The 24,993-nt window shown below is 42.2% G+C and overlaps 1 protein-coding gene across 1 annotated transcript in view; it reads right to left on the bottom strand.

Moving 5' to 3' along the window:
• Positions 1-24,993, bottom strand: part of macrod2 (mono-ADP ribosylhydrolase 2) — a 413,432-nt gene that overhangs the window by 272,145 nt on the left and 116,294 nt on the right. The window contains exon 4 of the mRNA XM_082556428.1: positions 22,857-22,886. Coding sequence (XP_082412554.1) covers positions 22,857-22,886 — 30 coding nt within the window. The remainder of the gene's footprint in view (positions 1-22,856; positions 22,887-24,993) is intronic.

The following is a 24,993-nucleotide window of genomic DNA, read 5'->3' as shown; positions in this document are numbered from 1 at the left end:
TGTCTTCCGGAGTTGGTAATGTGCGTGTTTGTAGTCCGATGTGTTCGCGGAGGCAAAGGCGGTGTTCCGTGCCGCCAGTGCCGCGCGAACATCTCCGTTAATCCAGGGTTTTTGATTTGGGAAGGATTTGACTGTTCTGGATGGGACGACATCTTCCACGCGTTTCCTGATAAATCCACAGACTGAGTCTGTGTATTCATCAATGTCTCTGGCGGCCACGTGAAACATTTCCCAGTCCGCGTGATCAAAACAGTCCCGCAGCGCAGACTCCGATTGGTCCGTCCAACAGTGCACCGCCCTCCGGGTTGGAGCTTCCTGTTTCAGCTTCTGCCTGTAGGCGGGCAGGAGCAGGATGGAGCAGTGATCTGATTGGCCGAATGGGGCGCGGGGGAGGGCTTTGTACGCATCCCGGAAAGAGGTGTAACAGTGGTCGAGTTGCCGGTTTCCACGTGTGTTGAAAAGGATGTGTTGATGGAGTTTTGGTGAGACTTTCTTCAGGTTTCCCTTATTAAAGTCTCCGGCTGTGATAAACGCTGCCTCTGGGTGTGCGGTTTCCTCGCTGCTGATCGCGCTGTACAGTTCCCTGAGTGCTCGGTCAGTGTCGGCTTGTGGGGGAATGTAAACAGCCGTAATAATCACTGCTGTAAATTCCCTCGGTAGCCAGAATGGCCGGCACTTAATCATCAGGTACTCCAGGTCCGGTGAGCAGAAGGATTTGACCGGGTGCACGTTCGCACCCAGACAGAAAAGCCGATCAGCTGATCGTTAAGCAGTTTCATGATTGAAGTAGCAGCAGGAGAGGCAGTCGCTTGTTAAGCTTAACGCAGGAATGCTTTACAAACATTCAGAGATGGACTTACACACTTGCTTTACTTCTCTCGGGATAACTTTGTCGGAGATGAAATGCCGGGTTGCTAGCGAAGCTCCAAATGCTATCCAGACCACCGACAGGTCCCGCATGCCACAGCCGCTCTATCACGTGATGCATACTGCTCCGACGTGCTAACGTTCTGAGGTGAGTTACAGCGTGTTGCAAGTTTTGTGAGGTGCTTTCGTGATATTTAATGGATTGGATTACATTTTTTATTTTTCTCCGATATCCGATCCAGTAATTTAGGTCAGTATCGGACCAATACCGATACGTAATATCGGATCGGTCCATCTCTAATATAGATATAGAGTAGGTCAATGTTTTTCCACTTGGTGTTACCCCGTGTTTCTGGCCTCAACCTTGTTCTAATAAACAGCATCTTCTACCCTGCAGGAGTGGAGAAATCATTCTTTTTATAGATTTCCTGCTTTACCATCAAGGATTACTCTCTTAACCTTAGCCTCTTGCTTCCTTATTGGCTTTGCTATTGATTGCCCTCCATCCACTCCTCAACCTTCAAGGTGACCCATAACTAATAAACACTCTGGAAAAGTGTGCCATGCGGCAACCCGAAATATGCCTCTGTTTGCTTTTTCTGTTTTGCTCTGTTTATGCTTGTTTTAATGAACGCTCACTGAGCTGACGGGACACCTTTCATTTGTAGCTCCACAGCTAAACTGAATTAAGCAAATTATTGGGGGTCAACATGATTAGCAGGCACGCTTGTCTTACAGAGGTCCTCTGGTACTTTAGAACATGCGAACAGCAATGTTGGATTAAGCTTTGAACATGTAAACAGCTAAAATTACTGCAAAAGGATAGAGGACGGCATATCTGTCTAATATGATTTTTCTCTTTCGGTTCCCTCCCTTTCCTTTCAAAGAGGGTCACACTGATGAGTGTGATGAAGAGGGAACATCTGTCTCTAAAGTGTTCTTCCATTGTCCGCCCATTGTGAAGGATCGGCACCTGAGCAAACAAAGAGCTTCCATTATGGCATATTCACCAGAATCTCAACAGCACCTTTACAAGCTGAGAGTGCGAGACTGAGAAAAGGAAGGGAGTGAAAGAAAAAAAGAAAGAAAAATATTGTATGGGAGCTCTGGATGTCTCAGTCTAGTGTGCTTCTTAAACCAAACTAACAATGACCATTAGTTACAGGAAACCTTTGCTCACCATCATTCCAGCTAAAATGTCTCCCTCTCTGCTGAATGGCTCTCGAAGCTAAGAGTAAGGAAGACATGGGTGTTTGTGTTGTTTTTTTTCCACAACTCCACAGATAACCCCTTTTTAAAATAAGCGCTTGACCCACTTCCACACTTTGGAGTGTCCTTTTGAGGGTAATGGTATTTTGCATAATACCATTACTAAGCTGAAAGCATAAAATCACTCTGCATCCATCTAATTTTGAACAAGCAAAATAAAAAAATAAAAAAAAATGAGAGAATAAAAGAACAATGGGGTGGGTCGGGCCTGTAACGCAGAGCAGAAAAAGCAGCTTCATCTCCAATTTCATCTCCTCTGAATAAACAGATTAGTTAATGAGATACGAAGGGGAACACGGAAATGTTGCAGTTTAGGAATTACCCGGCCCGAGTGAAAAAGAAAAACATGTTTTAAATAACTTATCAAAGTTAGATGTTATCTGAGTTGTTGAAAGTTTCATCAGTAGCTGAGAGCCAGCAGGTAAAATGATATTAAGAATATCAGCCAGGCCAGCTGGTCTTGTCAGGCCCCGGTTGAAGACTAAACCTCAGCTGTCAGTAAAAAGACTGATTTCAGAGTGCCCGATCTTACCCTAAACACACCACAGGGAGTCTGGGAGAAAACCCTGACCTCACCCCCCTTCTAGTCCTCTCTGGGATCTCTCAGGCCAGCTGCAACATTGATCTTGCAGGGTAAAATTTCAATGGCTGAAAAACAATCTCCGTGTTGGCAAACGGATGGTACTGCATCCTAGTCTGGGGTCGCCAGTTCGAGAGAAGCGTGAAGGATGAGCACGTGGTTGTTGATGGGTAGGTATGCTGGGCGAGTAAAGGAAATAAGAGAAGTATCCAGCTGCCCTTTCATAAAGACATCTGATGGCTTTATCAGTGACCGGGTGAAGAGGTCATCATCACCATCACACCCTCCAACACTCATTTCGCAGAAACTATATATATGAACTTAGGGCAAGTGGGATTTAACGGCTAATATACAGCACAGCATACTGAACGTGTTCTGACAAATTCATTACTTTTGGAGTGTTGAACCTTTTGGTCTCTAGAGATTTACAATAGCGTTATAAGATTCTTCTGACCAGGAGATGAGAAACTGGGCAGAAGACTGCATATAAAGGATAATACATCGCAACTCAGAGAGTGAAACTCCCATTTTAGCTTGAGATTGCATTTAAAAAAAATCTAAATATTAAATATTTTTCTTTTTGTGACATCTGTGACATGTATTTCATAAAGGATAAACACTGCGCACCCATTACCCGTCTCAGACTGAGGGAGAACTTAAAGGCAAAGAGGACATCTCCCATTTGCTGATTCTCTCCCTCAGATTTGTAATTTTCTCTCTTTGCCCGTTCCATCTAAAAGTCCTGTCAAAATGATTATCCTGCCGCTCAATGAGTAATAGGAGTTTGTTTCATAACATTTTTGGGGCCCTAATAGCCACACGGCAAAGTGGAGTTTCTGGTGTTGAACATTTTTTTAAACCTGTTTCCCCCACGTGTAAACATCCATAGTATTAATAATGATGATGGCGGCATTTACAATGAATGCATCATCTCTCTTGGTTCAGCCCTTTGTAACTATAGCAATTACTGATGCTAGCATCATTTATTAGTCAATTAAGGAGGGAAAAAAGACTCCCGACTGAGCTCAAGCCGATGGATGAGGTTAAACAGCGTATTTGTATTTAGGAGCCATTGAAAACAATGAACCACATTTTAAATAATCAAATCGTATTTCAAATACAGCTGAAATGCGTCATATTTATCTAAAGAGAATGGCTAATGTTAGCAGTGCTATCACCAGGTTCCCTGCAGATTAACCTGAAGCTGAATGAATGCATAGCATATAGTTAAGTACGGCCTTGTTCAAGTGCTTCTATGTCAATTCACTGTGACACAACATGCATAAAACTGTTTTTCAGGCTAGAATTGCTGAGACGTAGAGATAGATAGAGATAGTGTGTGCCGCCGTCTGCCTGAGCTGCTGCCCCAACCAAGGGCAGGTGGCTACATAACATCCTTTGAGTTGTACATTATTAAAATATGAATAATTTGTTTAACCTACGCCTACGAGCGTTTCAGGTGGACTAGCAAGGGCACTGAGTTTAATCATCTAGCTGACTATTCACATACGTTCCTAATACCAAGGAAGAGTGCATCTGCACCCCCTGTGCTACATGTGAGAAAAAATAACATGGAAAAATAATCCTTCCCTCATGATTCTCCTGATCTTGACATTGAGTTTATTTCATTTACCACATATATCCACATATGTCTTATTTTTAAAAAAAATGTATTTATTATGTGGTACATAAAAGTCAGTAAAAATCTCAGCGCAGTGTGCCATAGCCATGTGTAGCACACTGTGTGATCCTCACTCAAAAGCATTTTACTTCCTGCCTGTTACACCAAGTAAAACACAGAAAGTACCAAGTTGCTGATTCCTTTCAGGGCTCACTATCAAACTTGTAAGTGCAGGTACACTATATGTTCAAAAATAAACCAAGTTTCAAAGATTTAAGAATCCAAACAAAGACCAAAGTTTAAAACTGAGTACATGCTGGTGAAGCTTCACTAGAGCAGCAGGTAGCTCCATGTGTACCACTCGAGACATGTGTTGGTCTGTTACCTGCACAACATAGCAGTTAGTAGCAATAAGAATTGAAGTCTTCAAAGGAAAACGGCATTTTATCAAATTTAACAAATGGTAGGTCCTGGGTTCGAATCCACCAACCGGCTGAGGCTATTCTGTGTTCCTCCCACAGTGTGAAGAAATGCTTGTTAGATAACCAGTGATTCTAATTTGGGCGTGAATGTGACCGTAAATGGTCATCTGTCTCTATGTGTTGACTGGCAAACTGTCCAGGCTGTACCCCACCTCTTGCCCTGTGATGTCTTGGGAGAGCCTCCATCTCCAATGCAACCATGAATTGGATAAGTGGTAGAAAATAAATGGATGGATGGATACATAAAAACGCAGACACACGGGAAAGCATATTCATGGAAGAACATAAACTTGTATATGTACGGTACTCATATCACCTTATGTCATAAATCCAAGCAATTCATTTAGACAGAAGCATATTTTATGTCTTATGTGGGACTTTGGGCTATAGTCAGTAACTTAAGAGTGTCTAAGTTAAGATACCAAAGAGCCCTGATATAAAGATGTAGGAAAGAATGCAGGAGATAAAAAAAAAAAACAAGACAAAAAAAACATACACACAGGTTGAAATAGGGGTCCTATTTTTTAAAAATGATATAAAAGTGGCTCAAACTATGGAGAGCTTACTCTGCATCCAAACAGAAGAGATCAGCAGCAACATGGCAAGCAAACAACATCAAAAGTCAATAACATTCATCAACTTCATCAACACTGTTAACATGAAGTAGGTAGGTCCCAGTGCAGGACTGCTGGTGACTAAAGCTCAAGTCACACAGGCATTGAGATCAATCAGTAAGCCCCTGAGAAACACCAATCATTACAAATAAAAAGGTAAATTCCCCAAACAGCTGCTTTGGTCAACAGCAAATTGCCAACTTGTCTGCAAACACTTACCAACTGCTCTCCAAGTGGCCATGAAACTGTAAAAAGTGTGACCAAAGATACCTTTTAAAATGCAGCGCTGAGGCAACTTTTACTTTGAAGGCGAACACTGTCCGTTTGTGGTTTGTATCACACTTTCTCAAGTTTTACTAATCACTAACCTGCTTGTTAGCAGACAAGCTGGCATGTTCCATGCAAACTACAGCCAATCACAGCAATCTGCTAGCAAGCAAAGCAAGCCCAAAGAGGTTTCTGGCGCTGCAGGCTCTAGCAATAGCCAACAGCCTGCAGGAACCACTCATCAGCCAATCAGGGGATGTACCTTTTTCCCTGGGAATCAATGGTTGTGTCACATCCAACATGGTGGACAACTCTCGAGCAACGTGATGTCATGCGAGAAGCCTGTGTGTCACAGGGTAGTAAATATACTGTAGGGATACCTAGGCACTCAGATTCAGCTTCAATGCAATGCACGAACAACAAATCGTTCTCTGTGTGGATGCAGCTTCAAACAGCACTGAAATCATACCTGTGGCATCAATACAGCTGAAGTGCAGGTAAAGAGTGCAACACAAACCACCTAGGCGCAGAAGCCTGGGGCTGTGAGTAAAGCTTGGTTTAATGCTTTTGTATAAAGGGCTTTATATGGGTTTGGAGGATGTATTGAGAGAAACAACAATCCATTATTAATGTAAACTTGTTGATTTTAAGCCCTTTATTGACTACACTCAAACAAAAATAGAAAAACCAGATCATATTGTGAAGAGTACAATTAACAAAAAATATGCCAAGGTGGTATGTTATTTTTGGCTGCCGGGTATTTTGAGAGTTTTTTCGGGATTTTTTTTTACGTTTTCCATAGCTAACCTTTTTTCCCTCTTCTCTCTCTAATGCCATCCTCTTTCATTCACTTCCTCTTCCTCTGAGAGACAGATCTGTGGAGCGAGAGCGTTCTTGTCTGAAGCTTATCGCCTGTCTCAACCCAGCAGAGAGAAATTCCTTGCCATTTGTTGAATACAAGTGTGATGGTGTGCGTTAGTGGCTCATCTGCGGCTGCTCTTCCTCACCTGGCACTCATGTGATTAGATTTCATATCCCAGACTGCAGCAGATAAACTCTATCTCCATCGGCCAGGCCCCTCAACATCAATCTGCCCCACCGATGGCCTGTGTTGTGGCAGCAGTCTCATAACACATTCCTATCACCATGTTTATACATAATAAAAACACTGATTTCCCATAAAGTACACTATTTAGAGTTTAATATATATATATATATATATATATATATAAAAATACATACATACATACATACACGCACATATATATATACATACATACATACATATATATATATATATACATATTATATTATATATACATAATATATTATATTATATATTATAAATATATAATAAAACCCTCACCCAGATGTGCTGGTCTAATAATGGCACTAAGAGGGTCAGTGCCGGACCCAGATAGAAGCCAGCCATGCCCACATGCTGACCTCTCTGCATGCAGCACTTAAGCCATGTGGCTGAAGTGGTGCAGAAGAAAGTGGTGGTAGAGTAGATGAGGACAGAGCGAGTCTGTTTATTTATTGTTCTCCTCTGGTTTAACTGCTCATGACCAGCTAGCTTTATTAAACTGGGCTTTGAGCACACACATAGCAGCACTAAAACTTCCTGATGGCTGAGGGGGGATCAATTCAAGCTGCCGCCTGCAGGAATTACTGCAAAGTAATGGTACCATCACACAGGTAGGTCTTGCCTGTGTTAGGGGTTAAATGGACCATTTCAATTCTTTAATCAGCTCCAGTCGTTGCTGCAATGAAAGGAATGCTGCTCGTGTATGGGTGGTTACATCTGTCAAATAAGGAGGTCAACGCTACGCTGTCATCAAAACAGTTCATATGTAAAAGATGAAACACTTCAAATTAATGCTTCTTCAAAGGAAGGTCAATAAATATGCAAGTATTATTGCATGTTTTCAAATTACAATGTAATGATCCTTTTGGGTGTTTTAGTTTATGTTATTTACAAGACTTTTTTATTAGTTTCTTAAGTCTGTCTGCTCTTATTTACATAGACAACCAGCAGATGTGTCAATGTATAAGATAAAGTATCGCAATAAAGCTCGAACACAAGCACAGCTTCAACATTACCGGAGGGATGAATTATAAATATAAAAACATTGGGGAACTAAAATTAGATTTATAATTCATTATAGGTCTGGTGCACCGGATCTCATGAGACCGTTCATCCTATGTAGCAACCACTTTTATAAACTGCTAATTGGTACGATCAATAAATGTTACATCAGTATTGTCAAACAACATAAAAAGTTATTTACAACAAGGTTGTTTTCACAAACATCTTCTATATTAAAATGTGAAATATAGGCAAATAAATGTTGTTACATTTTTAATTCGGATTACTTCTGAAAGCAGGGTCTTATCAGGCTGCTACATTGAAAACAGATGTACTGACTGTGTGTTGTGTGTGCTCTGCAACCACTCCCCCAATTTGCTTGTTGACTTCGTGGTCCCCCGGACTCCCCGCTGCCTCTGGAAATTGTGTTTCACGGCTTGAAGGTTACAGAGAAAGGCTTGTGTTTGCCGAGGAGGCCCGATTAGTGCTCATCAGTCGTGGTGTTTGAGATCCCTGCACTGACCCTAGGGGCAAAAAGCCAAGCTGCTTTCACACTGCAGCACACAGGGAACCCGAATGAGCCTACAGCTGTCTATTGTCTCCCCTCACCAAAAAGAAAAGACAGCAAATTGCCCTGTCAGGAACTTTGGCCTCCATACTAACATAACACATAGCCTTTGTCCCTCATTTTGCCTGCTAATATGAAAAGATCTGGAAAGGCTATATGGTGCAGCAAAATTCACATGACAAAATAATGAATAAAGAACGTGGGCTTATGTAGGAGTTTGCATGGGTGTTCAAAAGAGTTCATTTGCAACAGTTTGAACTGAAATAGAATTGCATTTAATGCAAATGAATATATATTCAAGCTCAAGCAGGTTAAAGGAGGGTGTTGCACTTGGATCTGAATGTGGATGTGCAAAAATATAAACAGATGGGCATAAACCACAGTTACAGCAAGCCAAAAACAGATACTTTAAACACCGAATTATTTAATTCTAATATCTGCTTTTGCATAACATTCTTATAGTGCATGCTGAGACATACAGCATATCATGTGTTAAAGAAACGCGATGAAAAACAAAGGCAGCACCAAGTTGGATCCAGTAACCGGTGAAGCCTTGCTAAACCACAAAACCGCTGGCTAGGTTTGCAGATTAAGTTGCATTACATACAACTTCATCAACATTTTCTTTTTCCATTACCTCCTATAGTTTCGCAGTTTCGTTCTCAAGCTTTCTGCTTCTGTATGCACAGGTCCAGACCAGAGTCACCTTGAAGAGATTTGAACATTTGTTTCTCGCTTTACTGCGGTAGCTGGTGGAAGTCAGCAATTTAAATGCCAGCTAGATGACATACATCATTAAGGTGGATTTCCATTTCTGGTCAGTAGCCAATCATACAGAGGTAATTAGGGATTACTGTCTCCGTGATGCTTACTGACACTTAGGCGAGCTGCTGAAGCACAGCTGACTGGAGTTCAGAGGTCATCATTATTGCTCAGCTGGTGAGCAAGGTTCTGTTAGGGTTTGTTGGCATCTAAAAACAGTGAGCTTCTTCAGAGCAGGCCGCATACCATTTTACACTATTTACACCTTAAACACTTTTTTTTAAAAGTACATCCTATAATCAACAAAAATTTAAAGGCTAATCCTGTCTAATGGTTATGTCTCTGTAAGCAGTGGACGTTCTGAGTGAGAATTATGCAAGGTCTGCATGCACATTGTTGTTGGCTCTATTGGCATATTCGCAAAAAAAAAGTCTCAGCTTGTTTACAATCAGCATGCTGGCCATCTTAAACAGCAGCAATAAAAGCCCAGAGATCTTGCAGGAATGTAAAAAAAGCTCCAGTAAAATATAACGCACGATTTAATGACCATCTGTTGGGTGCCTGTGCAGACCTTGCTACGACATGCTTTGTGAATGATCAAAGACAACGTCCGCATCGACAGCGATTCACCTCAGGAGGCACACCAGGGAATTAACAAGCCACCCAGCACAGATCCATTTTCCGTGCAGTTAGGCTCTTTTGATTCCTTAACTGGCCTGCCTCAGTATTACATGTAGAAAGAGAGAGCGATTGAAAAACTGAAATATATGCAACAATCTCTCCCCACAAACCGTTAAGCTCCTCGCTAATCAGCAACACCCTTAAAAGTCTAAAATGCATTTGTTGAATATCCCCGCAGAACGATTCAAAATAAATGTGTATTATCAAGATTATTATTTTTCTCCCCCCTCTTTCAGATAGCCCCGCTATCAGCTGCTTATGTTTATAGCCTTCATGAGTTGCTCCAAGAGTCCATTTTGGTGTTGAGGGACGGATGCCAAATGACCAATCAGCACTTAAAAGAAGCGTATACACAGAGATGTCCTCAGACAGACATTCCAAAACACCCGGCTCTTATCTCATCAAGGCTCAGTAAATAAAACATTTAACAGCTGAGCCAGACTCAGGATTATAGAGTCAGTGTGTGTGTGTGCGTATTTTTTACACATAAAGCACAAAGAAGCATCCGAACGTAAGCCAGACACAAATTACAGGATATCAATATTCATGAGGTAATATGAAGTCATATACAGACCAAGAAATTCTCAGTGGATAACAAAACAGAACAAGTACTCCAGCGCTTCAGCTTATGCTTCAGTAAATTTACCATAAGGCATGACAAATCTCTGGTGGGATCCAAAGAAACAGCATAGCTGCAGAAACGCAGCAATCCTAGAATAAGAACATATATATATATACATCAATAACCGTGTGAGACATGGCTTTATCACTGCTGCTTTGTTTGCCTTTCTTCATTTTCTGTCTCTTCCTCCGTCTTTCCTTAATTATTCTTCATTTTTCACCGCCTTCCTGTCTGTCAGTTAGACTGGGTGCAGTATTTAACATGCTGAGGGGACACGTGTCCACCCCAAATGCCACAGAACAAATTCGCTACTTTGTTTGCATTCACAGCTCATTTGGCCCAATCCGTGTTTTGGCATTCTGTTATTGTCACGCTTGGTGAGGTTTTCTACGCTGCCCCACCAAGGGGGAGAAACACGTTCCAGGGGCTGTCAGCTGAGGCTCACATCTACCCTCTATCCTGCTGGATTTCCTTCAGGTTTACCCTGTTTATGTAGAACGCGGCCTGTGAAAAAACGGCGACACCGTGATAACAAAGTCAACTGTGTCGCTTCCCACCCACATCTTGACCTACAGCTGTGTCTGCTTTCATGCGCCTCCACCATCAAAACAGTCACACGCTCTCGTGTACACCGGGTCTCACTTTAATTTGAGTGACCAACCTCGCAAAGTGTCAGTGTCGTGCTGATCACTCAACCAGCCACGGAGGTCGAGGGGAGGGACGTGGTCTCGTTTGCAATTTCACAGGTGGAGTTGCACGGTGGTGGGAATGTCCCAGCTGGTCTCAAAGGTCTAATCTCCCCCAGCTAGCAGCAGTCTATCCACCCACTGACTGTAAACACAATGGCTCCCAATGGCACTGAGCTGATTGCCGTTTCATCAGGGCCAGGACTAGAGTCAGTGGAGAGGAGCGCTGTCTCGCACTGTTTGATGAACTTGTTTATTTTCCCTGCACATTGGAGGCCCAGAACAAACCGATTGGCAAGCGGCGTGTTTATCAGAGAAAGCATTCCCGATGACATTGGACAGTCGCTGCTGCACCAAAGCCACAGCAAAAAAGCTTAATTAGAGCTTTCTGAAAATAATGTCTTGATACCACCCCCTATAAAGCCCATGCCCATTATTACTGCTAAGTATGCTCCTCCATCAATTATGGCATGTGCTAATGCGAGTCTCACAGTAGAGAGCCAACATGTTTCAGTGGGCTCAAATAGCTTTGCTGCACTCTCCCACTCAGAAATTAATCTTCTTCCCAGCAGACGTCTCTGCTCATGCCCGACACAGAAAACAACAAATATACTGGTATTAATTGGTCTGTATACATTGAAAAATCAAGTCCTATCTAACATCTTCTCCTAGAATACATGTGATCGTTTAGTTCAATTTGTTACTTTTATGTAATTTGTCAATTTTAAACCCTACAAAAATGCTTATTAATTAGCTGTTTAGCTAAATCCACTAATGGTTTATTCACTTTAATTGATAAAGTGATGTGTTTGATGGGGTGACAGTTTGGCATCCTGCCGGCTTCTGAAAGGAGGGGGAAAAAAATATATACATATACATATATATATGGATATACAGTGGAGCAAAAAAGTATTTAGTCAGCCACCGATTGTGCAAGTTCCCCCACCTAAAATGATGACAGAGGTCAGTAATTTGCACCAGAGGTACACTTCAACTGTGAGAGACAGAATGTGAAAAAAAAATCCATGAATCCACATGGTAGGATTTGTAAAGAATTTATTCGTAAATCAGGGTGGAAAATAAGTATTTGGTCAATAACAAAAATACAACTCAATACTTTGTAACATAACCATTGTTGGCAATAACAGAGGTCAAACGTTTACTATAGGTCTTTACCAGGTTTGCACACACAGTAGCTGGTATTTTGGCCCATTCCTCCATGCAGATCTTCTCGAGAGCAGTGATGTTTTGGGGCTGTCGCCGAGCAACACGGACTTTCAACTCCCGCCACAGATTTTCTATGGGGTTGAGGTCTGGAGACTGGCTAGGCCACTCCAGGACTTTCAAATGCTTCTTACGGAGCCACTCCTTTGTTGCCCGGGCGGTGTGTTTTAGATCATTGTCATGTTGGAAGACCCAGCCTCGTTTCATCTTCAAAGTTCTCACTGATGGAAGGAGGTTTTGGCTCAAAATCTCATGATACATGGCCCCATTCATTCTGTCCTTAACACGGATCAGTCGTCCTGTCCCCTTGGCAGAAAAACAGCCCCATAGCATGATGTTTCCACCCCCATGCTTCACAGTAGGTATGGTGTTCTTGGGATGCAACTCAGTATTCTTCTTCCTCCAAACACGACGAGTTGAGTTTATACCAAAAAGTTCTACTTTGGTTTCATCTGACCACATGACATTCTCCCAATCCTCTGCTGTATCATCCATGTGCTCTCTGGCAAACTTCAGACGGGCCTGGACATGCACTGGCTTCAGCAGCGGAACACGTCTGGCACTGCGGGATTTGATTCCCTGCCGTTGTAGTGTGTTACTGATGGTGACCTTTGTTACTTTGGTCCCAGCTCTCTGCAGGTCATTCACCAGGTCCCCCCGTGTGGTTCTGGGATCTTTGCTCACCGTTCTCATGATCATTTTGACCCCACGGGATGAGATCTTGCGTGGAGCCCCAGATCGAGGGAGATTATCAGTGGTCTTGTATGTCTTCCATTTTCTGATGATTGCTCCCACAGTTGATTTTTTCACACCAAGCTGCTTGCCTATTGTAGATTCACTCTTCCCAGTCTGGTGCAGGTCTACAATACTTTTCCTGGTGTCCTTCGAAAGCTCTTTGGTCTTGGCCATGGCGGAGTTTGGAGTCTGACTGTTTGAGGCTGTGGACAGGTGTCTTTTATACAGATGATGAGTTCAAACAGGTGCCATTCATACAGGTAACGAGTGGGGGACAGAAAAGCTTCTTACAGAAGACGTTACAGGTCTGTGAGAGCCAGAGATTTTCCTTGTTTGAGGTGACCAAATACTTATTTTCCACCCTGATTTACGAATAAATTCTTTACAAATCCTACCATGTGAATTCATGGATTTTTTTTTCACATTCTGTCTCTCACAGTTGACGTGTACCTCTGGTGCAAATTACTGACCTCTGTCATCATTTTAAGTGGGGGAACTTGCACAATCGGTGGCTGACTAAATACTTTTTTGCCCCACTGTATGTGGAGAGAAAATGAGAAGACATTAAGCCGACTGTTTACCTCTCACTACCACCCACTATGTCTGACATCTGTTCTCCACCTCCACCACACCTTTTACTCTGCGTATCCACTGTCATTCTTCATACCGCCATCCTCCTCATCTTTCTCTCGCTTTTTCAGTGCTCCTTCCTCACACTGCACTTTTACGCGAGCTTCTGTAGCTTTCCTCGGAGATCTGCCAGCACACACATACTGTGGCTGCAGAATGCAGGTGATAATGAAGTGTCTGGGAAAAGAGGATTAGGTGGAGTGGCGGGCATCATCCCCGTGGTATAAACGCTCATCTTTCCCTTAAGAAGGACACATGGAGCGTCTTTCACCTCAGTCTAACTGCCTGTCCTGGTGTCACTCTCAGCTAGCATACTGGGATGGCTGCTGCGGCCCTGCAGGAGAAAACTGCGAGTGGGTTAAAAAAACGGTGGGCCCTGCTCCTCGGGGAAGCTTGGTGTTTCATCCTCTGACACCCATCTGTTTATTCTGCACAGTCAGGCTAAGAGGAGCATAACAGGCAGTGGGAAAGTGAAGATCTTCACCAGGGGAACAGGCTGATACAGAGGGAAGGATGGGAGGGTGAAAAAGAGAGAGACAGAGAGAAGAAGGGAGAGAGAAACTCCTCCTCTTCCCTGTGGTCTGAAAAAAAAGATGACAGTTTTCCTCTGGAGCTTGCTCTGCCCTCCCTGGACTCAAACCTTTCTTGTAGGCAAGAGGCCTGTCAGACACAGCTAACTAGGCTGCCCCATGAGAGATGCAGAAAGCTTGACAGTTTGTTACTAGTTGGCATGAGGCTGTAGCGGGTCAATTTCTGCACAGATAGCGTAAAAAAACAGTGCCACTAATCAGCCACCAGCCAGAATTTAGATATTCTCACCTAAATACTCCCGCTGCGATTTTTATCAGTGCAGTGTATGGATTTATATCTATATACCACCTTAATCTAACTGTACACTTTTATAGTCAGGAGCAGTCAGGCCTTTGGATGTTTATTTGTGGGGCAAAATGCAAACCTCGGCTACGTGCAGTTTGCACGTGTGCGTTTTGCTAAATCAGCCCATACGGAATTGGTCCAGCAGCTAACAACAGTTAACATAGCAGAATAGTACATGGCACATTAACATCACAGAATGCAGATTAGTAATTGTACCAGCTACCACACCTATTTGGTTCCCTCCCATCAGTATTGTGTGGTCTCATGTTAATAACAGCAACTGGAAGCTGAAGGAGAATTATACCACAGACCACTTCAGGGCCACACCGGTAGCATGCTGACTTTATTAAATAATCTGTGTAGTATGTGCTAAATTAAGCATTTAGTTAAAACAGATCATTCTGCTCACTGTGGCTGGCTCAAGGAGTGAGCTTATTCGAGAGTTAGCTAATGGCTCTGCTTAAAGGCAGAGTAAAAATACAATATAAAGAGTATAAAGGGTACAGGAAATAAATTGAACCACCATGTTAAGAACATTAATTGTTAAACTTTAAAAGAAAGTCATCACAAATTCATTTTTTACCTTTTTTAATATTATAGTGAGCCTCAGTGTTTGGCTGATTTTTTTTAAATACCTGAACGTATATTTCAGACTATCTATTTCCCTTTTGTCCCTTCTGTGTTATTGGAACAAAATATTTCTCAGGATGCAATCCTGGGTAAATGTTTTCAAAAATGACAGGGTTTCATATGATTGGTATATTGGCATGTCAGCCAGTGCTGAATCACTTGTGAGCGTGTGTCTAAGCTCTTGATGTCCTTGTAATAGCCTTGCCATGATTGGCGGGACTATGGGATGGGGTAGTGCCCTGCTAAGAACTGTTCCCGTCTGTCAGATCTCATCACTCCACAGTGCGTTGCTGGGGGCAGCAGGACCAAAACTGACCACTGAGTCAACTGACAAGACAACTCAGCATCCAGTTATGCCAGAGTAAGGATCACACACACACAACACAACACACACACACACACACACACACACACACACACACACAAGCACACTGGCGTTTAAATTCAGGCAGGCACACAGACATACCATCATGCAAGCAAATGCTTCCATAGTACCACTTAGACTCACAGCCACTGTCATGACAGTGCACAGTTAATAGGAGGCATATATGTAATACACACAGACACATGTATGCAAAAACAGACAGCACCTTTAATTTTGTGCAGGATCCACCCCCAAAACGGCCACTATAAAGCCCGTGCACGATACAAATGTGCTCTGACACTGTGGTTGGCAATGCACTGAGTTGTCTAAAATCTTAACAAGTGACCCAGAAATGCTGGTGAACAAAAGGGACGTTTGGGGTACGTGGGGAGGTCATGTGTGATGCAGTGTGGAAGAGAACTAAATTGACACTTTCTTGCCTGCTCCTTGAGCCCTGTGGAGATATTCTCACGTTGTGTTCAATGAGGGGCGACAGAATAAGGTGGACGATTCTTAAACGAGGTTGAATATCCATTATTGTACAAAAGCAAGTGAATTACCGAGAAGCTGAAATCTACATGTTGTGGGAGTGCAAAATATCTCTCCTTTCAGAGACAGCAAGAGAGCACAAAACGCAGAGAGAGACGCTGCAAGGGTGAAACATGAAGTAAAACAAGCAGTTCCAATATGTTTAGAACAGCAACCCTGAGGGAAGCAGAGGCCCTGACTGTAATATCACATATATTTATTTGCAACAAAATGATTCAGAGGTAGGAACATTCAAATGTGTGCAATAGCAAAGAAAGGTGGACGCCAAAAGGTATGTACCACAACTGTTCAAAAAAGCGAGGACTGCTTATATGCATTTTATGCACTTTGTACTTTGCCATGATTGTAAGTCAAAGTGTAACAGCACTCTGTGGCTGGCAGAGCTAGCATTTAAAACCGATAAGGCTCCGGGGTTTCTCAGTCTTCTCGCTCAATAGGCGATGGATGAGATTCTAGAGAAGTAAAGCTCTTCACCTCAAATGACTCTTTAGTGGCAAAAGGCCACGTAAGACTCTGGATCAGCCTGAAAATGACATAGAAAATAGGTGATCATGTTTTAGAGAACCTCTGGTGTAAGTCTCCATCATAGACACCTAATTTTCTCTCTGCTTTACTCTCAAAGGCCAACAAAGTCAGACTTGTAGTAACCTTGTGCTCTCAAAAAGCACATTCAAATTACAGTGTTGAAAGATCATTTTTACACCCCGATGGCAGATGTGAGAGCAGTTTCAAGAAAACATGCATAGGAAACATGCTTCTTTACGGCTCCATAAAGCTCACTATACCACAGCCACCAGCAAAAGCTCTACAAAGTTTGATATGTTTCTGCTATGTGTGCTGTTTAAAGTTAGACCCCTTCCCTCACCTGCACTGCAGTGCCAGAGATCAAGCGATGCCATCAACGAGCTAATGACATGACTGCCGCAGGCAACAGCGGGCAGCTTGATTTATACATGGGGACAGAGATGAATGATTCATAGGCTGAGCGAGGGATACCGGGACACGTGGAAACTATATGCCCCTCTCACCCGCTCTTATTCGTGGATACTGACCACACCATAAACTCTCTGGAGCACTCCCTTATGCCTCATAAGCTTAGCATTACACAACTAACCAGTCCTGTTAACGCTGCTCGTAACAGCTGCATGAGTGTTTTCTCTCTTCCTCTTTTTGTCTCTACATTTTTTATAACTGTTCCTCAGAGTGTCCCTCTTTACCCCCCTCGGATTCATTCGCTCGCCGGCCATTTCTTCTTCCCTTCCCATTATAATGCAGCGCTAATCCTAAATATGGAACCCACTGTTGTAGGATAAAATAAATGGCCCAATCACTCTGCATCAATTAGTCCATCCATCATTGCTGATTGGAGGATGAGGAGCAAGAGAGGGGGTTGTTCATCGTGGCTGTTCTCTGCGGTGGCATGGGAAGACAGAAATGGCACGCGAAAGCTTTCACACGGCAATGTTATCTTCACCACTATTTGGGTATCGCAAACTGCAGTCCAGCAGATAACCTTGTCCTGTTACTTTCACTGGAACGCCCTCTAAATCACAGCACCTCTGTCATAAATGATCTGGCGGCATGAGGACGCTTCTCACGCAATAATTACTCAATATGATGACTGACGCGCTGAGACGCTTTAGGTGAAGATGCAGTTGCAAACAACACAAATAATTCATCATCTTGCTGCAAGACACTAAAAGCACTTTTGATTTTAAAAAAAAGGAAACGGATCTAGATTCCAGTAAGACGAGGAGATTGTTCTGGCTTTATAGCATATAACCCCTGCATTACACTGTGCTACACATTTAATAAAGGCAAGGAAACACTTCAATGGTAGCACACAGTGCAGTTTTAATGCATACACTCACTTAAAAGTTCACTACACTTGAGATTTGTAGAGTTAAGTTGCTTTATAATTTCACTAAGTAAGTGCAATTTACAAAATGACTTTCCTTGCTTATGCAAGAATGGGGCCAATTCAAATATATTTTTTAATTCAATTATTCAAATCAGCCTGACTGGCTAAAACCAGTGTGAGAGGGCACTCCCATACTTGCATGCACATGTCCTGACCCAAGCCTACTGAGCTGCTGTCACTGAATTACACGGATAAAGAGAGAGAATTGCTGAGTGCTACAGTATACAGTTACAGTACATCACTGCTGTTTTGAACACGCTTAAAAAAGAACATGGAATATTGCAGCACGAATACAGGGCAGGCCTAGATCAGAGTGTAACTAACTCTTCTCTAAATATGAGGAGATAAGTAAATCCCAAGGGTGCCCCACTGACTGAGGAATCTTTGCATTCAATTTATCATTTTACATTATTTAGGTTACTCCATGGGGAAATACGCTATCTCTCTCATAAGTTATGCTAATGGCTGTTACTACCATCTGTGAACTGAGGACCATCAGTCAAGCATAGTGTGTAATCTTTGAGTTATGAGAATAATACGTCATCTTTGAGCGATTAGTCTGGGGGCTTCCAGGGAGCTGTGTAAGGGACAGAAAGTCATCTCGCCCAAACCGTCACCCAACACCACCCTATATCTCGACCTATACCCCTCCCCCTGCAACCGCACAGCGCCCTGCATGGTCCCCTCCAATCGACTCAATAAACAAGCCCCGGGTAAGAGCCAGACAGAGGATAATGGTTCACCTGGAGGTGACAGGAAAAGAAAACAGAGCTCTTTGCATAAAGAATGGAGATAAAGATAAGCACAGTGGAGCACTTAGGAATCTCAGCAAAGGATTATTCAAACATGTCTTAAAACTGAACACGTGTTTTGTCTTTTTTAACCGTTGTGTTGCGATAATGGCCAGCCTTGCATTTACAGCATAGTGCTGGTGCATCCGTATTGATGATGATGCTCTGCGCTTCTGATCGGATAATTTCACCATGAGCAATCTTTTCTCATATTTCACTTAAAGGCCAGAGCTCGGAACATTTTGTTTTGCGTCTGTTAACTGTGTTTGTAAAGCGCGGTCGTCATGCAGGCGTTTTCACATCATTTCACATCTGAGGAGAGGCAGAAGCGATTGCCTTGTCATATCTTCGGGAGCCTGCATCCCATGACATGTTTAGTTGCAGAAGAGGACAAAGGACGTAAGCACCACGACAGCAAACATAATTATTCTCATCTATTATAATGTGTTAATACCTGCCATGACTCATGCCAGCGTTTAGGATAGGAAGAGTGCTAAAGGCCCGCGGCTCTTGCGTAACGAGTAGCGCAGGCATCGTCGATAACCACGTCGACATTGATATATATTTGTTTTAGGGCTCACTTAAAATGCAGACTTTTTTAATGTTATTAGCCCTGTTTTAAAGAATCTTTGTGTCATTCTGGACGGGTTGAGAGAGTGACCACAGTCGTGGCTGAATTAGCCCAAGCCAAGACACACACAACAAGCCATGCCAGTGACCCACTGCTTGACTGGAGCACAGAAAGGAGGTCCAACCTGAGAAGAACGATTTGTTTGGGTGGTCTAGTTAAAGCCTAGTGCTAAAAGGGCAATGGTTCTGGTTAGAATGCTAATGAGCAAATTCCCCTCCTGGATGGAGACATCAAAGGCAAGTGAAGCTCCCCCGCTCCAGCTACACAGGGCTTCATGGTATCATTGCATAGCCCTGTTTGCACTTGAATGCTTGTGTTTGTGTGTGTGTGGATAAAAAAAAGACAAAGGGACGGGGAAGGCAAAATAGGCAATGTGATGTTTACATTAGGTCTATTCTTTTGGGACAGCATCCAGCATCCAGCCATGCTGTGACACACATCACAAGAGCAACCTGGTACCATTCATAATTACCCTCTATTCACAGAGGCCCTATTTGGGATGCTATTATCAGAGATCATTGTTATTTCCCTCTATGTATGTTTGAAATCCCAGTGAGACCAACATGTCTAAAGCAGATAACAGTGCTATTTTGGTTAACCCCATTGCGTACATAATACTGAAGAGGCATAACCCAGAGAAAATTCCCATCAGTGATTTCTAAGGATTTAATAGAGCATCAGGGCGTAAGAATCTTTTCTTATGAATCGTTTCTCTGTATAACTATTGCAAGAAATATAATGCAGCGTTCCTGTGCATTGAAAAAGGCTCAGAAAGAGCTTTGTTGTCATTTATTTCCATCTTTTCACATTACTCTGACTGCGACAAAACAATCACCAGCAAAACTCTGTTTCTGTTTTGCTGTGACCACATGCCACACTTGAATAACTGATGCATTCTAGAGAAGTAAAACCTTTTTCTGTGAAAAGACGTCTAAACGAGACCAAATAACAGAGACCATGCAAAGCCAGGGGTGCTCAAAGTACACCTAGGTGGTAAACTAACTTAAATAAAGTAAAGCCTATGTCCAGTTTTCCTGAGCTGTTCAGAGTCCTACTTCCCGAACTGTTAAGAGTTACACATGGCTCAGGTGTGTGAGGCCAGCATGATGGATCATCCTGTTGTGAAGCTACCCCTCTGCAGAGCCCCGAGAAGACAGCTGGGAGATAAGGAGGACCCTATATGAGAGCACATCTCCTCTCCACATCGATCCTCGCCGCCACCAGGCAGGAAGTCTTCACATGCCAAACCGCAGATAGAGGTGGAGAGGGAGAGCAGGGTGACAACAGAGAGAACAGTTTTGCAGGTTTAGCAGACACCTTCGAGTGATAAAGACACTGGAAGATAAAACCCCTCTTGGCCTCATGCAGATAAAAGACAAACGGTGTAGTGCTTTGTTTTAGGGGCAAAATAACAATTTCAGCTCCCTGGTAGATAATAGTAATCTTTCTCTAGTTATAGTCATCGTTGTTTACCACGGCCAAAAAAAAAGAAGAACAGAAAGACTACCCGCTGTGGCAAATTGTGGCAAAGTGGAAATTGGCTTCTTCCTTTACTCTTCTTAAAAATACACATAAAGGACGTATGACATACATGTTGTTCACCTCATGGTCATTTTTGAGTTAACCGACCTCATATCCTGTGCCAGTAACTTAGGAATAGCATCGCTGGAAGTCAATTAGGAATGAAAAGAGGCTTTGCTCTCAAAAAAATGGCACTTGCTACAATTAGAAATTCCTCTGGAGTTAATAAGCGCAGCTGCAGGTTACAATCAGCTAAAATGTTTTCTTGCAAAGTACAACATTAACTGACACATAAGATCTCACGTTCTCATGTTGACAGCCTCCAATTCGCCTCCGTTTTTCGCTGCTGCTGTTATGAAACAGAGCAATCTGTAATATCCTCAGAGCTATTATTAGTTGAAACTGGATCAATCACCAAGGCCGGGATTTAAAGAACTGTAAAAAGGTAATCTGGCACAAAATAACAATAATGAAAATGTAATAGCAAAGAGAATTGCTTCTTGTGTTTCTTTGGACACGGCAAATCGATAGCGCGAGTCGCAGCGGAGACAGACACCATTCAGGCGGACAGTATACCTGCTTTACAGGGTCTGGCTTGGTTATGGAGAAGCATGTTTGTGACCCTCTGATCTCAATCACAGAAATTCCTAAGATGGCTGTGCGCTGAGGGCCTCTCTTCATGCTGCTGATGGATTGAGATTCTACACGGCAAGTTTGCAGTCTTAAAAATGTATCAGACGAGATAAGGGCCACTCCAAGCTGCATGATTAAATGCGAATAAGATTTCAACAGCTCAATGTACACTCTAATGGACACCATGTGCACAGAGCATATAACCGTTGAGTGGCTTTGATCTTCCTTTTTGCCCGTCCTTTGCTTCTGATGAGTCATCTTTGCCAGGTGGTAAACCCTAATGACTGAATAAATGCAGAAGCATCGTAATCACAAGGTGCAGCATGTGCCTTTCTTTTTGGTACACAAAACTATAAAACCTATATAGTTTTGCCCAGAAAGAAAGCAGATGAACCAATCATCCACAATACTGCATTTTTCTCACTAAAGAAAGCACAGGAATGAAATGATACAGGCTATAAAAACCTACACATTGGGAAAAATGGCAATATACGATACAGTGAAGATGCTGTTTGATGGTTGCATTAAAATGTGGCGTAAGAAATAAAATGTTTGCTGTGATAGAGACCTTCATAAAACACAACACAGGGAAGAATTTATCTATAATACGTATTTTGATTAGTTATATCAGACAGATAGTTCTGCTAAGGCAGACTGTCATAGTCGTGATCCGACTATACAACTGAAGGCTGTTAATGTGGCTGGATAAACATATAAGTCTGAAGCAGTGACCTTATTTCATTGTCATACCATCCCTACATATGAAAAATTTCCCTGGGGACTAAAAATTAACAGTGTAACTTGGTGCATTTTACCCAAAACCTCATCTCACTGCAGTAAAGAATGATTATTTCAATCATGTCACTGCATAAGTCAAATTTTACAAAGGAAGAACCGTGTGATTGGGCGGTAGCATTCCACTCCCTAACCATTGTTCCCACACCACAATCGGCTGCCTCAGATTTCCAGCATTGCCTTGATGATAATGTCCTTCGGCAGGCTGCTAAAGTAATGACCATCTCTCAGTGTGGCACAGCGCAAGGTTGCCCTGTACCACGCTCTAATATTTTGGCCTTACATTCAGCCGCATTTAACACAGACACTTGAAGTAGACACTGAAATCTGCCATGAACTCAATGAAACAGATGGGCTGAATGCCTGATCTGATAAGTGCAACTTTAATTGCTTTACCATAGGAGCAATCAATGGGACGCGATAGTGAAAAACAAAAGCGTTCACTCACCTCCGCCTCCTCCCAGAAGACTGGAGTTTGCTGAAAAGAGAAGGAAAAAAAGTGCATTTAGTAAAAATAAATGTAAAAAACATACATAAATATGGATAATTCAACAGCACAGGAGATCACAGCGTGACGAGCCTGAAACTGGCTCGAATAATAACAGTTATTTTACAGATTTTTGTATGGCTTTGAAAGGAAAAGCCTATAATGACACATTTCAATAGCTCCGTCTAGCAAATATAACATGAATGTCATCCAACAGTTTGTTTATCAAATCTCCAGTTGACAAAAATGATCAATGTGTGAGGCAGTTTTTTTTTTCTTTAAATATCAAATTAGCAACTTGGCAACAAATGTGTGATTCAGTCAGCAGCTACTCAATATACACTCGTCGGCGGATTTTCTTTGGCAAAATCACAGCGGTTGTGCTCAATAAGACATGCGATTCATTAAAAGCAATTAAGAGTAGTGTGCAGTCTGAGACAGTTGTATACTACTGTGCAACAGTGAAATCCAGATATTGTCATGGCTTTGCAGGGTCTGTTCATCTCTTTGGGGAACATGTCACACAAATTGATGGAGACACGGTAAGAAATTATGGTACTACTGGAAGATATATTTGCAAGCAATAAACTGTTTCTACTATGTGTGTCCACTGTAATCAACACTAACAGTATGCTGTAGGTAACTGTGCAGTATATGAAATATAACCTTGGCCTAGAGTTTCACACTATTGCAAAAATAATAAACAAAAATAAATTTCTATCACTAGGACAAGGTATCAGTTTTAATAGTGATGCAACAATCAACCGGACAATAACCAGGTTGAGCTCATTTCCAGCATTCTTTGACCGGACCAGTGACCGACCTGCCATAAGTTGAAATACGAGTCCATCCCTTTCATGCATGTGAAAAAAGCACGCAGCAGCACAGGCAAATAGTCACGTACACTCACAGCTATGTGCTAACATGTCATCAGTGTGGAAGCCTTTCACTGCAATTGAAGTTCCCCAAAGTAAACCACAGGGGAACCAACAACATAACAACAACCCTAATCAAACACACTAAGGTAGTTGAACATGGACATTTTAAAGAAGCTGACGAATGGAAAGTGGTTAAAGTCGAAGATAACCAATCATCAGGTCAGAGCCGGCCACGAGCTAGCAGCCTCTGTATGAGCAAAGGATTAAAGCAGTTACAAGGGAAATTATGGTAAGTAACTGACATTTGTTTTGTTACACAAATCTGTTGTACCTACTTTAATTTGACATGATTAAATATGTCAGGTTAAGTTGTGTGTACAGCAACTCATTTACATGTAATTATTTTTTATCTACTTGCAATTACAGAGCAATAACATAAATGTATTAAAAAAAAAAGATCCTGTAATTTATTGCAGTTTAATATGAAAATAACTTAGACATAGACTTCATTTAATTCCACATTGGTTAAATTCACTACAATGTAGTAGGAGCAATAATGATACACATGTATTTTTTAGACAGTATTTATCCTGCGTGGGTATTAAACAGTCTGACTGCTGACAGGGTGAAGGACCAAGAAAAAAATTGTATTGATGGAAAAGTGCTTTTTGTTTGTTTCTGTCAGTTATAGCTCCTAAATCTGAATGAGAATCAGCCAATAAAACTGCAGCTGGTGGAACTCTATGCTTTAGCTTCAGTTTTTCCACGAATGCATTGCTAAAAGAAAACCTAATATGTTCATTTCCAACTTTACATTTTTATTTCTGGACTTTGTAGCTTTTCATGATTAACAAATTTGAAATAATAAAAAAATAATCCCCTTGTTTTTCACTGTGCACTTCAGTCCCTCAGTGGGTGAGTGGGGCTGTCCTCTCACCTTCTCTCCCTGACGTTATGTAGACTAGAAAAGAAAAACTGACAAAGAGCAGCCTGCTGGCGTGAATTCTGGCTGGATGAGAATATTGGCAGCAGCGATCGTATTGTTATGCCGTTCTTGGTCACATAAATACTGGACACTACCATCACATATCCACAGCAAGTTTAAACACCAAATAACTGACATGATCGTCACAATATGCACTTGCCAAAAAAGAAAATGTGTTATGTGCCATAAAAGTGTACAGTAGCTTGCTGTCAACACTCCCTGTCTCAGGTTTGCT

This window comes from Aulonocara stuartgranti, assembly GCF_965226115.1.
Source record: "Aulonocara stuartgranti genome assembly, chromosome: 13".
Taxonomy (NCBI): domain Eukaryota; kingdom Metazoa; phylum Chordata; class Actinopteri; order Cichliformes; family Cichlidae; genus Aulonocara; species Aulonocara stuartgranti.
The sequence above is the reverse complement of the archived record's forward strand: the minus strand, read 5'-3'. Positions and strand labels throughout refer to the sequence as shown.